The sequence below is a fragment of the Vidua macroura genome, chromosome 13 (assembly GCF_024509145.1).
Source record: "Vidua macroura isolate BioBank_ID:100142 chromosome 13, ASM2450914v1, whole genome shotgun sequence".
Taxonomy (NCBI): Eukaryota; Metazoa; Chordata; class Aves; order Passeriformes; family Viduidae; genus Vidua; species Vidua macroura.
In genome coordinates, this window is record NC_071583.1 from 17,193,526 (window position 1) to 17,217,956 (window position 24,431).

The 24,431-nt window shown below is 46.9% G+C and overlaps 1 protein-coding gene across 1 annotated transcript in view; it reads left to right on the forward strand.

The window, feature by feature from the left end:
* The window catches only part of BSN (bassoon presynaptic cytomatrix protein), an 87,593-nt gene that overhangs the window by 19,392 nt on the left and 43,770 nt on the right, over positions 1 to 24,431 (forward strand). Inside the window, exon 2 of the mRNA XM_053989111.1 lies at positions 2,278 to 2,677. Coding sequence (XP_053845086.1) covers positions 2,278 to 2,677 — 400 coding nt within the window. The remainder of the gene's footprint in view (positions 1 to 2,277; positions 2,678 to 24,431) is intronic.

Sequence of the window (24,431 nt, forward strand, 5' to 3'; positions counted from 1 at the left end):
AGCAGTGAGGCTCAGGGCAGAATAACAGCACTTGGTGTATTGTTCCTCATGGGCTTTTGCATTTCCAAGAGAGCCACACTGTTGTGGGTAGGAAATGTGAACTTGTCTCTGTGTTATCTGACAGCTCCTTGGTGGAGTCAGAATTCTTACTTGGTGGCAAGTATTTTTCATATCAAATGGGGAAAAAACCCTGAATTTTGAAATTTGCAGTGGAATAGAACTACTGAATGGTTTGGGATGGGAGGGAGCTTACAGACCATCTCATTCCACCCCTTGCCATGGGCAGGGACACGTTCCACTGGACCAGGTTCCTCCAAGCCTCATCCAACCTGGCCTTGAACACTTTGAGGGATGGGGTAGCCACAGCTTCTCTGGGCAGAATAACCATTCTGCTGTTCCAAACAACAATTATTTATTTGACCATATAATGTTATTTCAGAGTGGTTTAATACACCACTAGGATAAGGTGTGGCTAATACATAAATGCTGAGGGTTTTATGGAAATATTAAATTTAAGGTGAGAAGGTGCATTTTGCTTTCTGACAGTACTTCCTTCTGGTGTCTGGGGCTGAGCTCTCCAATCTCCACCAGCTACAGATGGTTTTATGTGTTTTATGAGGCAGTAGCTCTGCAGCCCTTGACATCAGGAGTCAAACTCCAAATCTGAACTGAAGGGTGTCAGAACTAACAAGGGAGGAGCAGCACATGCCAACAACATTCATGGCAGGTGCTACTGTAGGGCCAGGAGCAGTTTTCTCTTCAGTCTAGAGCAGATCACGCCCTCCTTTAGTGCTTTGCTTTATTATTATTGTGATTCTTTCTTCAGAGAAGTGGGTTTCAACCTGCAGCCAGAAAGTATTCCCAAAGTGCTATTTTACTATTTATTTTCATCCAACTTCCTATTACTGTGGCAACATGCACTTTGAATTTCATTCGTTTTATGCATTTAAGTTCCCTTTTTAAACCTTTATAAGGTCAGACCCTGCTTGGGTAAACCAACAATGTATTAAATTTGAGGTTCTGAGTAATACTTTTCCTTAAACAGCTGCAGATCACAGGTAGTGAGGGCATTAGGGCTTCTGCTTTTTCGAGAAATATTTGTAGCCATTACTGATAAGCACATGGACCAAATTATTTGGTAATTAGATAAGTATCTTCCATCATAGATTCATTCTCATGCACTGGTGATCCATCAGCAGCACATTACAGGGTGCCTGCCCTGAAACCATATGGGAGGAGGGTGTGCAGGCTGTCATGCTGTGCACTGCAGCACAACAGCTCAGAGCTCTTGCAGCTGGAGCTGCTCCAGAGCTCCTTGGGATGGCCAGGAGCATCCCTCAGCACTGTGGGGTGCTGAGCATACTGCACAGACTGTGGGACTGCTGCAGAACCAGCAGTGGGTGTGATACTGACCTCAGGGTTGCTCCTTCTAAGTAGCTCTGGTTTCACAGGGAGGTTTCATCACTCTCTCCTGGTGACCAGAGTCATGCCAGCTGGGTTTTTTTGCCCAGGCAAGACTCACATCACCCAGAAGAGGGTTCAGCTGGGGCCAGCCAGCCCACAAAATCCATGTTGTCTGTGTTTGTTACTTCAGTGCTGATTACTAAAGTGGAGCCAATGTGCTCTCTTTTGATTTCCCGCTGCTGTGGCCCCTGGGAAACAAGCCCTTAGCTGCTTTCACCTGTGACTTGCATGGTTTTGCCTGACAGGTGAGGAAGTACAAGTAGTTCTCCTGCCTCCATTATGGTTCTGGAGGGGTTTTCCTTTAATAAATAGGCTCTTTGCATGCTGCTGGTTTCACAGCCACTCATGAAAGTAGGCTGTGAGAAGCCGGTTTAGTGCGTGTTGGCTGCGTCCCTGCAGGAAGGGCCCTGCAGGCTGCAAAGCAGAGTCACGGCTGCCTCTTCCAGTGAGTTTGTGCTGGAGAAGTGCTGGGAGCCCTGGCTGGCAGGAGGCTGAGCTTCTCAAACTTCTCACGCACGTTTTTATGTGCAACTTTCTGACTAAAGTTCAACTCAGAATACACCGAATAATTCAATTGCATCTCTGCCACTGGGTTATATAAGAGAAAGCTGAAATCACGCCTTGTTTAGTAAGGTAAAGTGTATCCTTCTGCTGATCTGAGCAATTTCCCTGGTTTGCAGTGGGGTTTTGCTATGCCTTCTCGGCTGAGCTGGGATTTTGAGGGGGAGAGGGTGCTGTAGCAGTTGTCTACATTAACTGGCATACAAATATTTGAAACCTGGGCTTATTATGTGTGTTTTGATGGTGTTTCAGCACGCTGAGGAGACCGGAGCAGCTGGACCAGGCTGCGGGCCAGCGGTCAGCATCCCCCTCCCTCGCACAGACTGCACCCAGCTCCCAGAGCCCCCGGGAGATGAGGGGCCGGGGCCAGCCTGGACCAGCGGCAGAGGGGCCGCGGAGGACGCTGCAGGTGGACGCCAGGAGCCAGGGCTCGGGGAGGTCTCCCTCGGTGTCACCGGAGCGGGGCAGCACCCCTACCTCTCCCTACTCTGTCCCGCAGATTGCCCCCCTCCCCAGCAGCACCCTCTGCCCCATCTGCAAGACGACAGAGCTCACCTCCTCCCCCGGCCAGCCTAACTTCAATGCCTGCACTCAGTGTCACAGCAAGGTCTGCAACCAGTGTGGCTTCAACCCCAACCCGCACCTCACCCAGGTAATGCCTTCTCTTCCTCATGCAGCCCTCCTGGCTGCTTCGGGTGGGTTCTTGCTTTCTCCAAGCACAGAAGTTGCACCTTTGTTTTTGACAGCTGCAAAGCATTGACCAGGAGCAAGGGTTCTGCTGGTAATAAGGGAATAATTGTGCTAATGTGAGTTTTGATGAGATGGGGGAGATAAATTAGTTGAAAGGGATTGGTAGATTACCAGGGCTCAGTCTCTCTTGAGATGCCAAAACATTTAATTGAATTCTCCATTCTCAAAATTGTCCCGGAGTCAAAGGACTCGGCAGCAAGGAGGGGAGCAGGGGGGCTGCTGAGGTGTGGAGTGTCTCAGACCCTGACTCACAGCAGGTTCTGGTGGGTTCCAGGCAGCGTCACGCTCCACACAGGGAGGGAAGTGCCAGGAGTCGTGCACAACACGCGGCACTGCTGGGGGAGGAACGTTCGTGGGATGTGTGAAATGGATGCTGAGGGTTCTGGGGGCGGATCCAGCAGCGGTGCTGGAGGTGGGCGCTGGGGCTGGCTGAGGTGAGGGGCTCCCTGTGCCAATCTCTCAGGTCACACATCTCCACACAGGGTGGGAAGTGATTGGATGGTTTTTTCAGCTGTTAAGAGCCAAGCCACAGGGGTTTCTGATCTTAAAACAGAAACTTAAAGCCGCACTTCAGAAAGCAACTGTGCCACTCCAGTGACACAGACAGGATTTAGGCACTGAAGCCCCCTGGATACCCAGGATTTACTGCCAGTAGCCATTTTGTGGTAAGCATGCAATGTGTCCAAGCACTCCTTAGACACAGTGGTGTCTAAGCATCATTGTTTGAGGAACTCCTGCCTTCCAGTCCTTTATCCTGATGGAAGAAATCATAGAGTTATGGAATGGTTTGGGTTGGAGGGGACCTTGAAGATCACGTAGTTCCAACCTCCTCCCATGAGCAGGGATACCTTCCACTAGACCAGGTTGCTCCAAGCTCCATCCAGCCTGGCATTGAACACTTCCAGGGAAGTGACATTCACAGCTTCCCTGGACAACCTTTTCCAGTGCCTCACTACACTGATAGTAAGTAATTTTTTCCTTTTATTTAGTCTAAACATACTCTCTTGGAATTTGAACCCAAGTCCTATCACTACATGCCCTTGTAAATAGTCTTGCCCTATGAAGGAGATACCCCTGCTATAATGATGCATAATTAACTGGTTCCTGATACTACTTACTTCACAGGTATTTAGCCCTGCAAAGGTCTGAATAAGGTCTCGGATCTTAATAAAGAGTCCTGAGGTGGAAATTCAGGGTCCTGCAAAGAAATGCCATGGGCTACTTTTCTGTTTCGCTTATAAGTTTCATTTTTAATTAGATTTGCCAAACATTAATTTGGTGTCCAAGCATTGCCTTGAAAGTTGTCCAGTTACTCTGAATAGTACGAGTTAACAAGGAAATAACAAAATAAAAATGCAACAATTTCTCAGTTTCTGGTCTTGTCTCTTCTGCTTTGCCCCAAGAGCTTACCCACAGTGGGCTCTACCCCAAGTCTCTCTTTCAGATACCAATGTTAAAATATGTGTGTGCACAGAGACTTTGCTTAGCAGCTCTAGGCCATTTCGCTCTTGGCATCTCTAGGTCTCTGTGTCCTCAGAAATGTGTTTGACTGCAGAGCATTTTTAAACATGAAGTCAAAAAAAAATGGACCTGAAATGGAAAAAGATGTTGTTTTTTTGGTCTGAGTTTAATATGCATTTCAGCAGCAGGCAACCTTATGACTTGTAAGTAGGTCATTGTGGGAGCTGGGGGATGAAAACAGTTGTCCAAGAGAAGTGTTTGCAGCTCCTGTTGGCAGCCCGTGTGATGGGCTGGCTGGGGGAGCAGCAGTGGTTGCTGCCTTGTTGGAAGTGTGACTCATTTTCCTCAACATCATTCCTTGTGCTGTTATTCCAGAGTCACACAGAGAGGTGCCTGGAGCAGCATCCTGGTGCTGTTACTGGGGGGTAGTGGAGGCAGCTGGAAGGGCGCTCTCTATCTTGATGGTGGGAGCTGGGTTGGGAAGGATCTCTGGAGGTTACCTGTTCCAACCTCTGCTCAACGCAGCAAGCAGGGAAGGGATCTCCAGGCTCCCATTGGGTCCTGGAGCCTTCCAAGGGTGGACACGCTGGGCCCAGATGCTCCACTGCTTCCCCTCACAGGGCAAACATCTGTCCAGTCTGGTCCCTCCAACCCAGCAGGTGCTGCAGGGCAGCTGCACAGCATTGCTCATGAGGTGTTGTATTCTCTATTTGCATTTCCTTATGAATATACTTTCGTGTGTATGGTTGATACTGCCACTTTGTGCTGCATTAGATATGAATTTGTGACTTCTTTCTGCTTTCAAGGCTCTCTAGCAGGATTAAATAATAAAAAATACCACATTTACTAAGAAAATCAAACCAGAGAAAACCAAAATTGTTTTGCTTGGTACATCCTCTGTTGTGCAATCTGTGGAACTGCCAGAAACCACTGGCATGGTGAGGTAGGAGCCGCAGGGTTGGTTTGGCATAATGATCTCTCAAACTGTTTTGAGAGCTGGGGTATAAATCCTGTATAAACACTTTGTTTTCATTAGTCATTTACTTGTATATATATGCATAGCATAAAATAGCTTTTTGTAATACATATTTAAAGAAAATAATAGACTTAGTGTGTGAGCTGTAGTCCATCAAGCCCTATCTTGCCACTTTCAACTTCAAGAGCAGATTTTTCAGTGGAGGGTTGACTGCACCACCTTCACTTTGTACTTTGGTAATACCTTCTCCTCAGAAGCACATAATTCCCTTTAAAATACTATTTTTTCTTTTGCTGTTATTTAATTCCTTTTTGTGTGGCTTGATGGTCATTTTATCTTAAAAGCAAGTGAATTTCTGTGCTGACAAAGCAATCAGTTTCTGTGGCATCTTGAGTTGATCACTTGCTGAGAAAAACAAAATCTCTTTTTGGGTTTTTATTTCACTGTCTGTTTGTTCCTTTGAGCAGCAGCTCGTTCTTGTTTCACAAGACTGGGCAAACAGAAGTTCCTGTCTGCTGCTGGTGTCACTCATATTTTACATGTAGATAATTATATTGTTCCCTCTGTTCATCCCGTGCCCTGAAATAGCTGCTGTCATCGTTTTCAATTTGGTCGTGTGCTGGTGGGCTGCTTTCCTTGTTCATTCACTTATTCCTGAAGGTCGGTGCTCTTGCCATAGACAGTTATTTTAAGCAAGGAAAGGGAATTATCAATCAGGGAGCAGTGGTGGCACCATTAAAGACAACAAGTTTTGAAATAACGTGCTAAAATCTAGCAGTTTATTTACAGTCCTGTGCAGGAAATAAGTTTTTGAATGGAGAAGTGTTATTTTAAGTGCAACATTGCAGCTTTCACATTCTAGTATGATTTTTAATTTCTCATTAAAACTTCTTTCTACTTTTCCTCTGTGTTGTCTCTGAAGGTTTTTTTGGGCAGCTTGTTCTGCAGGACCATACCAGTGATGCTGTCATCTCCTCCGGGGGGAATAGCTCAGTTTCAAACCAGTACAATAGGTTTAGAAAATCCTCTTTTTATACATCTTTCACTTTGTTCTGCTGCTCCTGTAGCTTTTGCCTGACTGATCCAGCAGCATGTTCATCTGATTGGATTTGCTCTGTTTGGTATCATAAGGAGTAACCTGCAGGCATCCTTTCTGCTTCTCTGGGGTTTTGAAGTGCCGCTGCACATTGCTAATTTGATAAATTAATTCTTCTTCAGTCTTCTCTTAAAATTTGTTGGGTTTCTTTTAATTTGTTTTCTCACCATCCTAAGCGCTAAACCAAAAACACGAGGAACTTGAGTTTGATTTTAATCAAGAGCAGCAGCACAGCATTAAAACGTGTGCTTTAGTTAGAGCTGAAATGAAACTCAAAATGCCTGGCTGCCTAATAGGTCTGCTTAGAACCACTTGGGATTATAGGAAACCTTTCTTGTCTGCCTTATATTTCTATTGTGCCTTTTTCAATTTGAAGTAGTGTTTATTAGAGGCAGTTTCATAAATATTCAGATGCACCCCCCTGTATAAAAGGAACATGTTTATACATATGTGTTCTTTACCAAATTGCTTTCTTTTTGAAGGCCCTGCTTTTGTCCCTCAGCTGTTTTGATTTTGTTTGCTCTATTTGTGGCCGTATTTATGACTTATAATTGTTAAACTTCTGTTCTGTCCCATGTTTTTAGCTTCACTTAGGGAGATTGAAGAGGTTCTTTGTACTTTTTATGCTATGAATATAATGAATTATGAAATATTTAAAATATTTGAGAGCAAATCTGTTCCCTGCGTGCTCTGTGCCATGTAAGCTCATCACAAACCTTTGATCACGGACCTTCAGCAAACGAAACATAAAAAAAGTCTCAAGGATAATTAAAAACTTGCTGGTTGGTTTCCCAGCAGTGGTCAGGGTTGTTTGACAGGAGAAGAAAATTCTCAGCACCTCTTGAGTTATCTGTAGCTAGAGGAGGTAACCACAAAAATAAAGTTTTTAGGTAAATGTTTAAATTGTATTAATGGAAAATACAGCATCAGCTGAGGAGATGAGACTGAAATTATGTGAGCATTGTGTAGGGCTGTGTTTATCCTGTCATAACCTCACAGCAGATGGTTTTCTGCTCAGTAGTATAAGAAAATTTGGGCAAAGTGGAAAAAAGAAGAAGTTGGGGGAAGCTGAAAAGTGACACAATGCAGAGTATCTCTGGTGGGAGGAATGGGGCTTGTTGACACTGGAGGAATGTCTGTGGTCCAAAGCCTTTTCCAACCTGGCTGTACTGTCAAGAGTGGTGCCTGCCCACAGCATCACCTCAGTCATTTAGCAAATGACTGAAAAAACCTCAAATATCGAAATTGTGAAGCTGTTCATACACTGCTTTCAAAGGACCCCGTTTCTCATTTGGTTTATTGTCCCAGTTTTACACATTGCACCATGTTGGTATATAATTTTCAGTAAAACCCAGCATATTTGTGAGTTAGGGGCCCAGTCTAACTTATTTACCCTGCAGTAGGCTTTGACTTGACTAATAACCACTGGTTCAGAAACCCTGCAAGGCAAGGGCTGTGCTTAGCATGCCAAAGGTGTTGTTATTAGTTCCACATTAAACCAATGGCTGTTATTAATGGCGGTGAATCCCCATCTCCTCCTCTCATCCATCTCCTCTCCTGCCTGTCATTCATTCAACATCCAAACATTTACAGGTCTCTGATGCTGTGCAAGTGTGGGTAGAATCCCTGTTGGCATCAGTGCTTTCACCCAGGGCTGAGCACTGAAGGACTGGATGAAAACAGGGATCTACTTCCTGATAGATAATTAAACATGAGTTTTGTGAGACATTTGATCTCCCTTGTTTCTCCCTGCCCTTTCAAGCAACCAAAATGCTCTTCACCTCTTTGGATCTTTATTGAGAAGCCATGGGGCCAAGCTGACATGACATTTCCTAAATTTCTAAGTTGCCTCTGGGTGCATCAACTCCATGTTGGATGTAGCTCTTTGCAGTGGGGGGGATGAGTTGTAGCTCATGAGATGTAGCTCTTTTGCAATGCAGAGGATAAGTTGTGACAGTGATATTACATTTACACAGTCTCTTCTCTAGCTGAACAAGGCAAAGCCCTTGGGACCTCAACAGGCATTTGTTTTCCTGGCCAAGAAGCACCTCCAGCCCCAGCCATTGGCATGTGTGTCATCCTGCATCTCCTGCATGCCCTGCATCTGTAGTATTGTGCTCATGGATAAGCAGAAGGCTCTGTTTAGAGGTCATAGTTCCCTCTCATTTTAAAGAATGGGTGTTGGGCCTGAAAAATAAATGTTTCTCTGGTTGGCATCCCTTGGGGCATTTCACACTGGCGTCGTGCTTTTGGTGTCTCCGGGTAGCTGGAGAGGTGGGGCTGGCTCTGTCAGCAGTTGTCCTTCCTTGTGTGCACCTTTCAGCAAGTTCAGAGGTGTGTTTTTTCCTCCTGTGATCAGATCAAGCCCCCAGACACCCTTGGGCAAGCAGTATTTTTGTTCTGCTGTGATGTTAGCTTCTTGTGTCTGTATATGGTAGCTTGTACCTTATATTCAGCCAGACCCCTGTGTTGCTGAGTCAAGTTGCCCATTTTAGAATGATTTGTCTTTTGAGATCATCCTCCTTCACCAAATAGCTGTAAAAATAAATCTGTTGTTGGCATTACGTTGCAGATCTGGGAAAAAATTTCCATTGGATCCTGCCGTGCAATAGGAGTGAAATGCGTGTTTTATTCCAGTTCTTTCTTTGTTTTTAGCAGAGCTGCAGCCAGCAGTGACCTGCATGGACAGTGGGTGATGCTGTTTGCAGGAGCTGGGGCTTGGCATGCCTGCTACCTTCTCCTAAGGATACAGCAATTTGGGCTGCAGCTGCCTGGGCAGGGATGCTTGGCCTCATCTGCTGCCACAGATCCATCCCAGTGTCTGAGGTCAGCATCTGCCCCATGGGCAGGTGGGACCAGTGCTTTCTGCCCTACACTTCTCCTCAAGAGAACCCTGTGAGCTGGGCACTGAAAATCTGCTCTTTGTGGCTGCAGTCAATATTCTGTGGATTTTTTTATGGTGACAAAATATTGATAGGAACATGGGATTTATCACCCTGAACTAACAGGTTGTATGTGTATGCATATTTGCCACATTTTAGCCCTTCCTTACCATTGCCCTTCACCCCTTAATCCCTTTATCCCTGCACCAGGTGTTCCATCCTGTATCTGCAGCGTTGCAGTGAAGGATGTGTCTGTTATCCCTTGGTAGACTTTAATTTTTTAATGGGATGATTAACACTGAATGAAGCAACTCATATGGAGCTGGAGAGTAGAACACTTGCTCTTGCTGAGCCTTTCTACTTAGAAATGGCTTGTTTTGGCCCCTGCTGCAGCCCGAGCAGGAGCTTCTCCCAGCCATCCACAATGACATGCAACTCATCTGTTTGACAGATCACAATTTAAGTTAGAGCCCATGAAAAGAAAAAGCTCATGAGTAATTCTGGCTGTTTCTCCCAGTGTGCTGCCTTTTGCTGTGCTCTGCGTGGATGATTCAAATAATGCAAAATTCGCTGGCAGAAAATGTCAAAAAAGATCTTGGCTAAACGGTTGCTGGTGACTAAGGGGGTGGTGTTGCTCAGGGTGGGTCCTTCGCTGACGGCTGGTTCGGCTGAGCCGCGGCTGCGGGGACGCAGCAGGGGCTGTGGTGACACCTTAAATTGTACGGAGGGCACGGGAGAGCGTGCATCGCGGGCTGGAGCGATGCTGCGGTGCAGAGGGGTAATTAAAACAACTGCAAGTGAAGAGGAGTCCTCCCGAGGGATGGGAAGTGGCCTCCTTTCCGCTTGGCGTCTTCTGCCGCTCGCTGAATGCCGAGCCCAGCAGGCCGCACGGGCTGAGCCGCCGCCGCCCCGCGCCCTCCTTCCCTCGGTACATTAAGTTACAACAAGCTGTTTGCTTGGATGAGACATGGTTTTCTTCTGGCTTTCAGCTCCCAGATCACTATATCATTAAAAAGAAAAGCCAGCTGAGGATCGGAAGCGGCTGTCAAGCTTTCCATAGTGGAGCAGGGTACCGAGTCAGCGGCTCCCTGTCTCTTTGAGAGCTTTGCTGTGGCGGCTGCTTGCTTTCCTTCCCTCCCCCTGAACATCCCCGGGCAGAGGGATAAGATCCCTTACGGCCCATGGTGATGGATGGGGATATTTTGCTCACACAGTTGCTGCTCCAGGTTTTCCTACCGGTCGAGTGTGTGAAATCGCTCAGTGTTTGTGTCCCTCAGCTCCCACTTGGTGCACACGCGGCAGCCCCGAGAGCAGGAGCTGTGCAGGGCTGTACAGCCCTCGCCTGTGCGCTCTGGTTTGTGGTGTGTGTTTGCTGCCGGAACGCTGCGCTGCCTCGGGGAGCGCTTAGGAGGAAACTTCAAGAGCTTTCAGTGCTTTGATGGGGATTGAGTTAATCCTAGCTGAATTCATTCCTATTTACGGTCTTTCTACTAGCTGCAGAGAGCAGGGTGGTTGTAGTGGAGGGTGTCAGACACTTTAGCACCCACTCCGCACCCATCCCTATGGGGCTGTCCCAGGGGCTGCATCTTTGGTGCAGCAAGGGGTGCCCAGTGGGAGAACCCCAGCACAGGAGGAGATGCTGTGACATGGCTCTTCCCACCTTGAATGATAGTGACATTAAAGGTCTGTATGACAAAGGTGGTGGCATCTTGTCAGTGTCTCTTGTAACCTGAATTTAGCTGATCACAGTGCTATTTTTAGAGCTGTGTGGGCTCCCACCACAGTGAACCACCTTGCTTCTTCCTGATCCTGTCTCTTGTCTGTCTGTTGGCCATGGTCACATTTAGATGCTAAAAAGGGATTTTCATAGTGTGGTGGACTGAAAAGCCTCAGAGATTTCTGAAAGCAGTCCTGTGTATGCAGTGAGGTGTTTGTGGAACAGCAGTTCATGCCTGCAGAGGTATTTCTCACTATCTTAATTCAAGCCTTGCTCCCAGACCTCACCCTCCTGCCATACCCAGCTCTTTTCAGAGACATGATATGCAGCTGTGCTCCTGGACAGCCCAGATCTGAGAGGTATGGTGCTGATGGTCTATGAAAACTGATTATTTTAACTCTGATTTAAATGGTGTTTTATCTCAGCTACGAACCTTTTGATCAAGGACAGCCGAAGGGGGAATGTTTCCATTCTGGAGTCAGTTTATGTTGTAAATAGGCTGTGCCAGTGGCATGGCTTTCTGCTTTGAATAAATCAAAGCCAAATTGTTAGAATGGCTCTGGAAATCCAGGGAGCAAAATGTGATCTTAATGGAATGGGAGTAGACTAAGCAGCAGGCTGGTGAGATTAAAGGTTTGTCAGTGGAGTTAAGGCATGTACGCAACGCAGCACTACACCAGCTAGAAGTTGTTTTTCAAGACTGAACAGATGTGTCCCTCCCCTTCCTCTCTTGCTCCTTGCCCAGCCCACTCTGATGCCCATCTCTTGTATCTTAATCGAGCCCAGCTGTTTGTGCAGCAGCTTTGCAAAGAACTCTCAGGATGAGAAGTTTTAATGCTGACTTTTTGTTCCCTCCCGAGTTCCTCTGCCACCCCCTTGCTATGTCCAAGCTGAGGGGGCAGACTGGCCAGACCCTCAAGTTGAAGACCTCCATGGAAGAAAGAGACCTGAGCAGCGGGCAGGAGAGATGTGCCCATCAGTCTTACAGAGAGGAAGTTCTGGTGCCCTCCTACCTCCAGCCGCCCTCTCCCCTTTCCAATGAGCACAACACAGTATTCCCATTAGACGGAAGCAGAAGCACAAACACTCGGGCTCATCTGTTCAGCAAAGCCTAGATTATTCTGAATCATCCAACGTCCTTATCAGAGCGCTCCAGCCGGCGCTTGCATCAGTCACAGTGCGGGCTGGCGGAGTCGGAGGCAGTGCTCTCCCCGTTTTAATTGCCACAAGCCAGCAGCTATTTGAAGCCCTGTCCCCAAAGAGCAAACGAGCTCGTCACTTGAGCTTGTAGCTCAGCTTTGCAGGAATCACAGGATCAGCAAGCATTCCCCATTAAAAGCCTGCTAAGGACGCAAACATATAGGGCTGCACGTGTAGTGCATCAACCAGCTGGGTGGGATGGAGTGGGGGCACTGCTGGGCTTGGACCTAGGAGTGGGAGCTCCCCTTGGGATTTTAGTTTTGGGGTTTTTTTCCCCTCTAAATGCAGAATACCCTAGAAGCTGTAAAGGGCATGTCCCTCTGACTCCTTGAATATGAGGTTCCTCCAAAAACAGCTTTGTCATGGCTCTGAGCTGCTCACGGATTCTGTTCAGACCTTCCTGTTCTCTCAGGCATACTATGTTGCCCTTCCTCCCCACAAGACATTTCATGTCTGTCCTGATCTCCTGGAAGGCACTGCTTACTGCCCTTTCCCCCTGAGAACCTCTGTTCTCAGTATGATGCCCACTAGATAAAATAACAGGTCTAGTGGAGTGGTTTGGCTAAAAACTAGTGGTCTGTGTTAAAATTAATCTGGGGATCTGAGAAAGAGTTGAATTACCTGTATTTCTGGATTCCTCTGAAGTAAGGAGCATACTTACTGTAGGGGAGGCCTGTCCTTGGGCTCAGCTGCCTCTGCTTTGCCCACATACTCTATGTATTGCAAAACCTTTCAAGCTTTGAGAAAAGCAAATACCCTCAGTATTTGACGGAGCACAGTATGTTAGTGCAAGAGCAACAGTTCTGGGATCCACCCCAAAAGGTGAAGCCCAGTGAAAGTGAGCCCTTGTACCCCATGCATGGTGCTGTCATCTACTCCTCAGCAACCTGCTCAAGGGACCTTTGGCAGATTGGGACATGAATCCTGATTTTTCTCAGAGTACCAAGTCAGTATGGAGATGCTGGGCCAGGCCAGCTAATGCCCTGAAATTTATTTTTACACACTCTGCCTTATGTTGTGACCTGCCATATTAATTTTCCAGCTGATATGATTGTGGCTTTCAAATTGGAGAGTGCTTGGAGAACTATCCCCAAACAGGCATGCTGCTGCTGCCATCTGTCTTTGAGCTGCTTCTGGGATCCCACTACTTGCCCTCAGCAGACAATTGTTATTGCTTTATTGAATTAGGAAGAAAAAAAATCCAGCAACTTCTCAAATGCTATTTCCAGGTGCTAAATCCCTTTTGAACCAGGGGGAGATGTTGGAATAATAATTCTTTATGCAGATCCTGAGTGTAAAGTTTATGCAGTTCTGCCCAAAAAAGTCTCATGATCTGATGGTTTTGAATGACATGTCATTTGGAGAGCTCTGAAGAGCTCCGCTGCACTGAGGGATCTCCAACCAAGAGCCAAAATTGGGCAATGTCACTCTTACAGTAAAAACTGAAAGCTTCAGTGCCCTTCCTAATGATTTTGGCCAGCTCAAGCTCTTACCCCAAGTCACCCTTCTTCTCTATGCAATGCCTTTTCCCATGTCTTCCAGCTGCAGGCACTTGTCCACTGCCATCCAGCCTGCATCCTACTGGGAAGCAAAGATCTTGGCATGGCAAGACCCTCACCCTGTGGGAGTAGGTCACTGTGCACCAAAGAGCAGCATCCCTATGGACCGCGTGCTGTGCTGCATCCCAACGCCTTCTGCATCCCGTGCTTCAGACCTGCTCCTCCTTTTCTTTCTCTGCAGTGTGCCAGGAGTCAGCCCACGCCAACAGACAAGGCTGTGGGCAGATAAAAAGCTTATGGGAAGGTGGTGTTTATTTGGATATCAAATGTTTTTCCCTCCTGGTGCATGGATCCTGCTGCTTCCCCCTTGCTGGCCAATCCATGCCTTCTCTGCCCTGTTTGAGGCAGTTCGGTGCTGATTGCTTGCAGTCAGCGTGGCTCCCACTGTTCAGCTGGATATTTTGATGCACAATACTTGAAAATCAGAGGCAAGATCTCTCCAGCTGAACCCCAGAAAGTGGGGGGAGCTGTGATCACTGCTGCTATCTCACCTGCAAAAAATGTGCCCTGTAGGTCATCAAGTCAGTCCTGTGGCTGGTAATTACACGAGTCGCCTGGCTTTACAGCCAGGGCATGACAACGAGTTTTAGTGTTTCTCTTCAGAAGGGGTTTCTGATTGGCATTGGAGCAAATCAAAGCAGGGTGAAATCAGCTTGAACTGTGCAGTTTGCTCCTCTGTAGTTTTCTTGCTGTCTGGAAGGACGTGGAGCACTGCAGCTGGCACTGCCTATGTGCTGCTTGTTGGAGATCTTTCAAAGGAAAGCTAAGAAGCCCTAGAAGAGCATTTGCTTCTGCAATATTTTGGTGTTTTACCGGACTGATTTCTATTGGAATGCTTTTCTCTTTTGTGGCAGTTTCTAGACTTGCAGTTGAGGACTTGACCCTTTATTTGAGCTGAACTAAACTGGCTTTTGTTGTAAGCTTGCCCAGGGTTTCCAGTTGTGCTAAGGTGTCCTAAGCAGGTTACTCTATGGTAATCCTCTGGGCCCCCATTCAGGAAGGCTGCAGAAAGCTCCCGAATGGGGTCAATTCAAATTTTGGCTTGGGTTGTGACAGAAAAGACAATCTTTCAAGCAGCAGGATTCTTTTTCATTAAGAGTTTATTCACCTTTCTGGTATATTGGTTTAGATCTCCACGGCAATGATGACTTCAGCTCAGCAAGCAAAATATCATAGACTAGAATCCCAGAATGGTTTGGGTTGGAAGGGACCCTAAAGCTCATCTCATTCCAGTTCCTGCTATGGGCAGGGATACCCTCCACTAAACCAGGTAACTCCAAGCTCCATCCAACCTGGCTTTGAACATGGCCAGGGATGGGAAGTTCACAACTTCCCTGGTCATCCTGTTTCAGTGCCTCACCACCCTTACAGTAATTAATTTCTTCCCAATATCCTCTCTATTCTTGTCCTCTTGTCAGTGTGAAGCTGTTCCCTGTTTTTCTGTCACTCTATGTCCTTGTAAAAAATCCCTCTCCAGCTCTCTTGTAGCCCCTTCAGGTACTAGAAGGGGCTCTAAGGGCTCCCTAGAGTCTTCTCTTTCTAGATTGAACAACTCCAACTCTCATCAAATCATTATTTGAATGATCAGTTTTAGTCTTACTTTGCAACTAGCTTTTATTTTTTTGTTTTTTTTGATGACAGGGTGATTGCTTTTATATACTGGTTGGCAGTGAAGTAGCCCCTTTTTCAAGGCTAAATAATAGCTATAAAAACTTAATGAAAAGTGATGTGGTTCTACTGGTATCTGTGCAAAATCTAATTGTTTGCAGATTCTTGTGTAAATTTTATTTAGTAGATGATGACTTTTGTCATTATGCCGGGTGTATTTGGATGTCCAGATGTATTTGGATGATGATAGGAGTTCCAATACAAAAAGAAAATAATCTAATATATTTAAAATAGGTGGCTGGTGACTGGACAAGCTATTTCTGGGAAAGGGTGCCCAGGCTGGAGGAAATCTACCCAGTGCCTCTTCTCTGCTTCTCAGAGAGTCATAAAGAGGCTCAAGGTTTGTGGTAGGGTCCTGAGCCCTGTGGGAAAACCCCTTGCATTCGTCTGGGGTCACTGGAGCCAAGAGCTGGTACCTGCCCCTCTGCCTGGTTCATTTCCCCTCTGCCGTGGGAAGGGAGCTGCCTGGGATGGCTTTGTCATGGGTTTAGGATTAACCCTCCTTCTTGACTCCTTCCAGGTTGCCTTCTCAGGTCTCTCCTATCCAAGTGTGGTAAGTTCTGGCTGGATGGGGCCTCTCCTTCCCTTAGCTCTTCCCCAGCAGCCTGAGTGTTGTCCCTCGTGGCAGGCCCTGTGGGCCTCCATCCTCCAGCACTGCATCCTGCGCTGCCTCTCTGCAGCTCTTCAGCTCATCACCATCATCTGATGCAATTCCTGGGGAAACCAGTACAGCCAGCTCCCAGGAAGGGCTGTATGGGACACCCAGCCGTGTCCAGACCATGAACAGGAGGGGAGAGTGTGCTGTGCCTGTCTCCTCCAAGGTGCACACCCATACTTTCTGCCTATTTTATTTGTCAGTAATTGCATCCTCCCAGCAACACAATAACCCAGATGAAGGTCTGGGCTGTCCAAAGGGTTTTGTGGAAGATCAAACCTGCCCTGGGCAGCCTATTGCTCCTTTGGCCAGTGTTTAGTACCCAGCAGGGTGTCTTGGGATCATGGCATCTGCTTGCATTTCTTTTGCTGCAGCCATAGATTTGTGTTTCACAGATTGTGTGGCTAGTTGGATTATAAATTATTCATGACAGGCAACTTATCGTGTTTATCTGGAATAATTGAGCAATTAAGTCTGTTTAGGTATGTAAAAAGATTGTGCAGTGGCTTGTCTATCTTCAGGCCCTAAATTCTGCAAAAGCATTTGTTACATATTTAATCCAGAATAGCAACAACAAGAAAAAAAGAAAGGCAGAAGATACACTCTGCTATGATGCACTGATCCGCTATGATGTGTTCATTCACACAAGTTTTTCATTCCAGTGGCTTCATTCGTAAATACACACTAGCCCAGGATAAATTAGACTTAACTTGGCTCTTTCAGTCTGGAGAAAGTGTGAGGCCATAAATCAGGTCTGCAACCCTGTCTCTGAAAACACTTTGGGCTGTTTATGCCAACACCAGAATTGTTTTTAGTGTTTAAAACCTTCCATCCTAGACGCGTGGGTCAGAGGATCACACTTCTCTCTGCCCTCATCACTGCTGTGCTACACTCAGATGTTGATGCTGCTAAGGTAGTGCAAAGTTTGGAGGTGAAAGGATCTTTAAATATTCAAGAGTGTTTAGTTTAGTCCCTGAGCTACAGCCATTACCTCCCATTGCTGTAGTTGTCCAGGAGGGTTCCCAAAGGAACTGGAAGCTCATGAGCAAGGCTACAACAGGGACCATTCAGAGCTGAATAAATGTGAACCATGCAGTAAATGGATGATTTTATTCTGTGTTACTAATAGGAAACTGGGCTGCTTTTAAATTGATCTGTTACAAGTCTATTTACTGAGAGCAGCCTGTGCTCTTTATAGCATTATAGCTGTGAATTGCATCGCTGCTGCACATGACACCCTGAGGAGCCCCGTGGCCTCATATGTTCCTCTTCTTTGGGCAGGAGGTACCAGGGAATGGAAAGTTTTGAGCTCCTCTGCTCCCTCCCAGGCTGCTATTTTAGTTCTGCAGGAGACAATGAGTGAGCAGGACCGGAGGCTCCTGTTACTCAGGACGTCCGTCCTTCGGCTGGCGGCAGGGCACGGGAGCAGCAGCAGAAAAAGGCAAAGCAAGCCATTAGGCTTTCCTTGGCCGAGAGGGCTCCCGTGGAAGTCCCGCATTACGGAGCGAGAGGGACCTGGGGCTGCACTTAGAGCACCTCGGCGTGCAGAGCTCGAGAGGTTAAAGCCCGGGGTGAGCTCTCTGCCATGCTCCCTGCCCCGGCCCAGGGAACAGCATCCTCCCAGCACGTACAGACGTCCAAATCTTTCATGCGCTCCTGCGGACGAGGAACAAAGGCTGTCTAAACAGGAGCTAGTGAGGCAGCAAATCGCACAAGAAACCTTCCCTAATGAACTGGAAGGACTTGTCCCTTTGCCTCGGGCGGCGGCACTGCCGGTTTGCTTAGCTAGGCAGCGCCTTGTTTGGCGGGGGACCCACGCTCCGGGGGGAGCAGAGGAGCAGCGCTGGGTCTGGCGCTGGAAAGGTTTCCTCTGCCCATCTGCTCCTCTCTGCCAGCAAGGGCAAGCAGTGAAGGAGGGGATGCTCTCACTTCCTGAGGAGCTAGCCATGGGGGATGCTGCCGGGGAGCACCGTCCTGCCTGTGACGGCAGATCGAGGTTAGTTGCAAAGCTGTTGGGCGTGCAGTTATTTCCTTTGATCGTGTGCTTCATCCCTGTGTCCGTGGTTGCATGGTGCAGGGAAAGATGGACCGAGCAGTGAGGTGCAAGTGCTGGAGGTTGTCTTTGAAACTGCAGAGCCTCGTGGGGGTCAGTGCCTCCTGATGCCCTTTGGGGAGAGGAGATATGCTCAAGTAGCCTGGAGTTGGTTCAGGGAGTGCTAACCAGAGAAAGGAAACTGTTTGAGAAGTGACTCATAGGATGAAATGGCACTGTCTTATTTTGCAGCTCGATTCTCTGGACAAATGCAGTTTCCCATCTGTTATTTGTAGAGAATGAGATGAGTTTGGGGGTTGGTTCCTCTCACTCGCCAGCAAGCGAGCAAGTTGATTATTTTCTGGCAAGAATTAGCAGGATGATTACTGACGGCTCCGGTGGCTTCCCCTTCTGGGCAGGAGTGCCAAGGACTAGATTTTATTTATATTGAGATGTTTGAAGATAAAGATGAGCATAAGGTGGCCTTTTTGACAAGTAAGTCAGTGCCTCTGTGACCAATTCCCCTGTGAATTAAGTGCTGAAACACTCCTAATTGCACATTTTCTCTGGAGCCCTGGATTCTCCTCAAACTGTGCTTTAGATTTGGACCAGGAAGCTTCAGCCCACGCTGCCTGCATGTTTGCATCCGCCTCCTCTCCACCTGGATGCAGGCGTGAATTCTGGTGATGTCTTGACTTGCAGCCCGGCCCCGGGCACACAACAGCTCCTGCACCCTGGGCTGCTCATGGTCCTCCCAAGGCACCTCAGGAGACTCCATCTCCTGGTGTTATCCGTGCCCCTCAGCTCGGACTCTGGCTGATACACCACATCACAGCCTCCACAGGATGCTTTGCAGGCTCCTCTTTGCATTTGCATGTAGGCTGTGCACTGATCCAAACAACCAGGGCTGCTTTTCCTGCCCTCCACACACGAGCTCCATGGCAAACTCTCCCTGTGCTGCTGTAGGAGAACTGAGCAACAGGAATGGTTCGGCTTGGAAGGGACCTTCAAGATACCTCGTTCCAACCTTTGCCTCAAACACTTCCAGAGAGAGTTTAGTTTTGCTATAAAACGAACCTAAAACTTCAGAAAAAGGTATATATTTGTCATGCACTCCATCAGCCAGTCTGGGATGGTGTAGGAAACCTGATCCATTTGGTACCTTTAGTTTTTTCCGTGCATCAGCAGCTCCTCCAGGATTTGCTGAGCTTTCCCTGCTCTCCTGCAGCCATTCCCACCTCCTGCCTTCCCAGCAGTATCCCAACTCCCCACAGCTTGCTGTTCCCTCTGTTGTCTAGCCAAGGACTGCCTTCTAGCACTGCCTCTTCCCTTGGATGAGGATATTGTTTAATTGCAGAGTATGTATGTAGCTTTGGCAGAGCTCAGTGTGACAACGTAAAACATGAGACGTGCCCCCCAGAGAGTCGTCCGGAGTGGATCTGGGAGGCATGGACGGAAGGGACGTTTCACTGACTGGCTGATTTTGTGAGACAACAGTTCTTCATGTGCAGGCAGAGCTGCTGAGCTGAAGACACTTAAGGACACTCTCAGGCAGGGCACTGACAGTTCTTGGGAGAGGCCAGGCTGTTGCAGTGTTCCTCCAGGTTAAGCCAGTAGCAGCCATGAATGAAACCTGTCTCCATCCAGTCAGTGATCCTGCTGTTGAGCCTCTCTATTAGTCTGATTAGCATAGTAGCTTCATTACCCAGTTCCAGCTGGGGTTATTTTTATACTCATACTGGTGCCTGCAAAAGGCAGAGGGAGCTGTGACCATGGCCTTGGGGTGCATCTGCTGGAGGGTGGCTTCATCTGGGGAAGGGGCCCACTCAGGGCTCTTGGATTTGAAGAGCTGCTGCCGGAGGTGCCCTGTTGTGCTCTTCCCAAACATAGTTGGTTTTTTTTTTTTTTCAGGATTTCAGTTTTGTAGAATTATTAAATACACATTTTCAGCAACTCATAGAAAACACAAATTCCTTTTCTGTTCTGAATTCCCATGAACTTGGTTTCTCTTTTTTCAGCTCGTTGTACATCTTGTCTCATGCCAAAGGATGAGTGTGGGTTGTATCTTCTGCTGAACAAAGCTCCTTTTCTCTGTCCTGTCCAAAATGATCGCCTTTGGGTGAGATTGATCATGCTGGACTCAACATGACTTGAGACCTGTTCTTCCCAGTCTAAAATAATTGTTTAAAGCAGGTCAGATGGGCTGAGCCCAGTGGCCTTCTCTGACACAGGGGTGTGTAGCTAGCAAGGTAGATGGCTTTGGCTGCATTGAGGTCTAAATGGGTAGAGCTGGTGAGGAACCATTCCATTTCAAATCTCCAAAGTCATAAATATGGTAAGCTAAATATGGTCTCTCCTTTTTGTTTTTTTTATTCTTCTGTAGTAGGATAACATCCTGGGTGACCTCCAAATGGTCCAAAATAACCAACCCTCAGCAAAGACAGAATTATTCTTAATTATAATCCTAAATTTTGGCGTGAAAATATCTTGGATGTTCAATTGCAATGTTTTTCTGCTTACAGTGCTCATTTTAAAGCTTCTGCCCACTGCAAAGGCTGAACTCTATACTCGAGATACTTTTAGAGCTGTATTGTCTTACACAGGGGAACAAAACAACCTGCACATAACCAGCGCTCCCTCACATCTCCTGGTAACAAATAATGGGGATGGGCTATTTTCACATAGTCTCCTAAAATAGGTGGTGTTAGAATAACTGCAGAAGCCTTACAGACTCAAGCTGTGTCTATCATTTCAGATAGTTTTTAAATGTGTGCTTTTCTTGATGTTTTTCTAGATGATTTGGAAACCACAGTGCACAGAGATGGATCTTGGTCCCCCTTATGTACCTGCTCTGCAGAGGGTCACAATCTTGCCCAGCATGCCTGTAATTTTATATGTGTGTGTGTATATGTATATTCAGTTTACAGTTTTTATCAGTGTTTAAATCTGCACTGGGCAGAGCCAGCATGTTCTGTGGATATTCCTGCTGCAATTTTTTAAAAGAAACCACTGATTGGAAAGTTTTCATTCCTAACGGGATTTGCAAATGGTTGGTGCTCACAGGACAGCATTGAGGGGGGAGGCACATCTGGCAGCTGTGACCCAGCAAGCACGGCCACTTGCTGACCTACCCATGCATTGGGGAATCATAAGATTTGGAAGGGGGTTTTGAGGAATATTCTGGGGTGTTGGAGGGCTCTGTGGTGGGAAGGGTAAGGCTGGTGGTCGTAGGTGTGTTGGGAACTGCATGCAGGCTGGGGCAGGTCAGCTATCAGATACAGACATTCCAAATGTCTGTACAGATGGGATGGTTCAAGCCATCAAAGCTTGTGAGACCAGAACAGGCATAAAATACACTATAGATAAAAGGCTTGCAAGCTTTACCTCCCTGTGTCTTCTGCTGAGCCCAACAGCATGTGTATAATTTGCTTTAATGGTTAGAAACATCTGCTGTTAAAAGTGATGCTTAATATATTTGGCTTCCACTTCCAGTCATTAGTTCTTTTTATGCCTTTTTCTGCCTAATTAACAACCTTTTAGTACCTGATATTGTTTCCACTGAATGTGCTGCTATATCGTAATCAAGTCACTTCTTAATCTTCTCTTTGATAAACGAAAAAGATCAACCTCTTCAATTCTCTCATTTCAGACATTTTCTGCATCCCTAGAATCACTCTTACAGATCCAGCCTGTATCTGCTGCAGTGTTTTACTAATCTCCTTAAAATGTCGGTGTGGAACCATGGAGGGCTCTGGAAGGAGTCCCTTGGTGCTGGAAGAGGAGGCTGAGCCACCTCCTCAGTCCTACTTCCAGCTCCAGGCTTCTTGCATGGATTGAGCACAGGTTTGCTAGGCAGTAGAGACTCATCTTCATCGATATTTAAGATATGGGTGGCTGGAACAAGATGATCTTTAAAGTCCCTTCCAACCAAAACCATTCTAATTCTGTGGTTTTGCCAAAATCCACTGTGTGTGAGTGGTGCTGCCCATAGTGAGATGATGATACCTTGGCAGTGGTGAATTCTCGTTGCCCCCAGCTCAGCCAGGTAACCAGTCTGAAATCCATTTAGCATATTCACTATTCATATTCTGTAGTGCTTTTTATTTTTGTCAGCATGTCATACAATACTAGGTCAAAACACCTTTTGGACATCAAGGATATTGCTTCTGTGCATTACTAATATCAGATGTGCAGAGAATAAAATCAGGTTTGCTTTGCCGTGACCTATTTTTCCTAAACCCATGTTGATGGGCATATTTGTGTGTCCTTCAGTTCTCTGCACTGTCTTTCTGCCTTGGACAGATGTCTGTCTCCCTGTCCCCTGCAGGCCATACCTTTGCCTTCTTCATGCAGAAGATTCTTCCAGCCTCCTAAAATTTCCTCTTAAAAATGAACATCAGCACGCAGCAGTTTTCTTAGTTCTCTTAGAGCTCTTGGATGCAAAATTATTCAGTTCTGCCAAATTTAAATATCTTCTGGTGATGGTAGATGTTGTTGAATGTTCTTCTCGATTGCTAATAGGATGGAAATGCTTCATCCTCATAACGAGTGTAATCCTTTTTGTTCCCAAATGTTCCAGGACAGTGATTACAGCATGTCCATCATATCTGTCTCATTAGCATCTCTTCCATCTCCACCCAGTGAAGGACCCCCGTCCTTTCTAGGAAGAGTCTGGGTGTAAATCTTTACTATTCCAACCCCTGAAACTTTTGATTTGGTGAAGAATTGGGCAAACAGGACACAGGAATAGAAGGAATGGGATTATTTAATTGACTTGCATCACTGTCCTCTAAATGTTTCTCTTCTAGCTTGAAGATTCATCATGCAGGGGGAAGATGCCCAGAAAACATAGAGAGAAGTAGGGGAAAAGAGTATGAAAAGAAAGATTTTTTTCTACTATTTCTTTATCACCCAGGCTTTTCCCTTCTCCTTTCTCCTCCTTGGGGGAAGGATTTTTGGCAAGACAACTCAGCCCTTTCTCTCTGCTATCTTCCCTGCAGCATCCTTTAAGTTGTCTTTGATCTGTGTAACCCACACGGTGTGTCATCAGTTGCATCAGTAGAGGCCAGCCAGGCAATTTGTGATAATCCCAACTCAATTTACATTTCAAATGCTTGCTCTGGGAGCTCATGCCCCACTGTATTTCCTGCAGCTTTCTCCTGCTCCCCAGGACAGATGTTCCTCAGCAGTTCCTCACCAAGTCACCAAGAGCAATTGGATGCTCCTATCCCATTTAAAACACCCCCTGGCTTCTTCCTGTCTGGGTGGTAGGTTCGTTGTGAAAAGTAAGAAAGTTACAATGATTCCATTGTTCTTCAGCCCTGAGCTGAGGGAGGTCCTGGTGGGCTTGTCCATGAGGCACACGCAGCTCCTGTGGCCCCAGGACCCAGGCACAGTGCCTTCCACTGCCTGGGTTTTCCTGGAGGAGCCTTGGCCAAAGGCAGAGTGGGGGACTGTGTGTGGCACTGGGAGGGAGTGGATCTCCTCTTCCCCCAGTTTCCACCTCACTAAGGGTCTTAAAATGTGGGTAAGGAGATTATGCGGAGAGGGAAGATTTGAATTTCTTGCATCCTGGGAACAAGAACCTGAATAGAAAGGATTGGTTCTCCCTTAATTTGAGCTGATGGGGATGGTGGGCAAAGCTGATGGGATTTTGGTAGACACTCTCTTGAAATAGAACTGTGGGGAAAAATTCCAGGGGGTGTGAAAGCAAAAATAACGCAAGAAATTCTGGATGTCAGAAGAGAGACAGCAAGACCCTAAGAAATTATAAAAACTGAAGTACTATTTTCTGGAACTAAATATAATGTGGCTCCTTTGGAACAGCTTGGAGAAACTAAAATGTAGCGCAAAATTGCTGGGGAAAACGGAGGCTGTTTTCCCTCGGCTCCAAGTGAAGGACTCGAGCGGAGGTTGGTGTAGAGAGTGGCGTGGGAGCTCAGCAAGTACAGGGAAGTCTGGGAAAAGCACAGAGCTGATGTGCAGCCAGGCTTGTAAGGTGATGGGGAGAGTTTTGCTGGAGGCAATGCCAAGCCTTGGCGCTGGGTGGAGAGGGGAAGGGGTGCGGTGGGCAGGTGGAGGTTTCATCCACCCCCCATGAATTTGAACCCATCTTTCCTAGCTGATCTGAATTTCCTCTGGTTTTAAAAGTTTATTATTTGAAAGCTGGCCTTTATGAGAACCCTTCTGGGGAGGGAACTTGTAACAGTGGGTTTAGGGCTTATCTGCCTCACCTCTCGAGAACTTGCCATCATGCCCCATCATGAGACCTTTAATAACACCCAACTGCATCTCTGCAGGCAGCTCCTGCAAGCAGAAAAAGGTTGAAATGTGCCTGTTGAAATGTGCCTGTTTGTGTGGTTGGAGTACAGGGGGGAAAACCCTGTGGCCAGGTTATGAATCACCCCTGC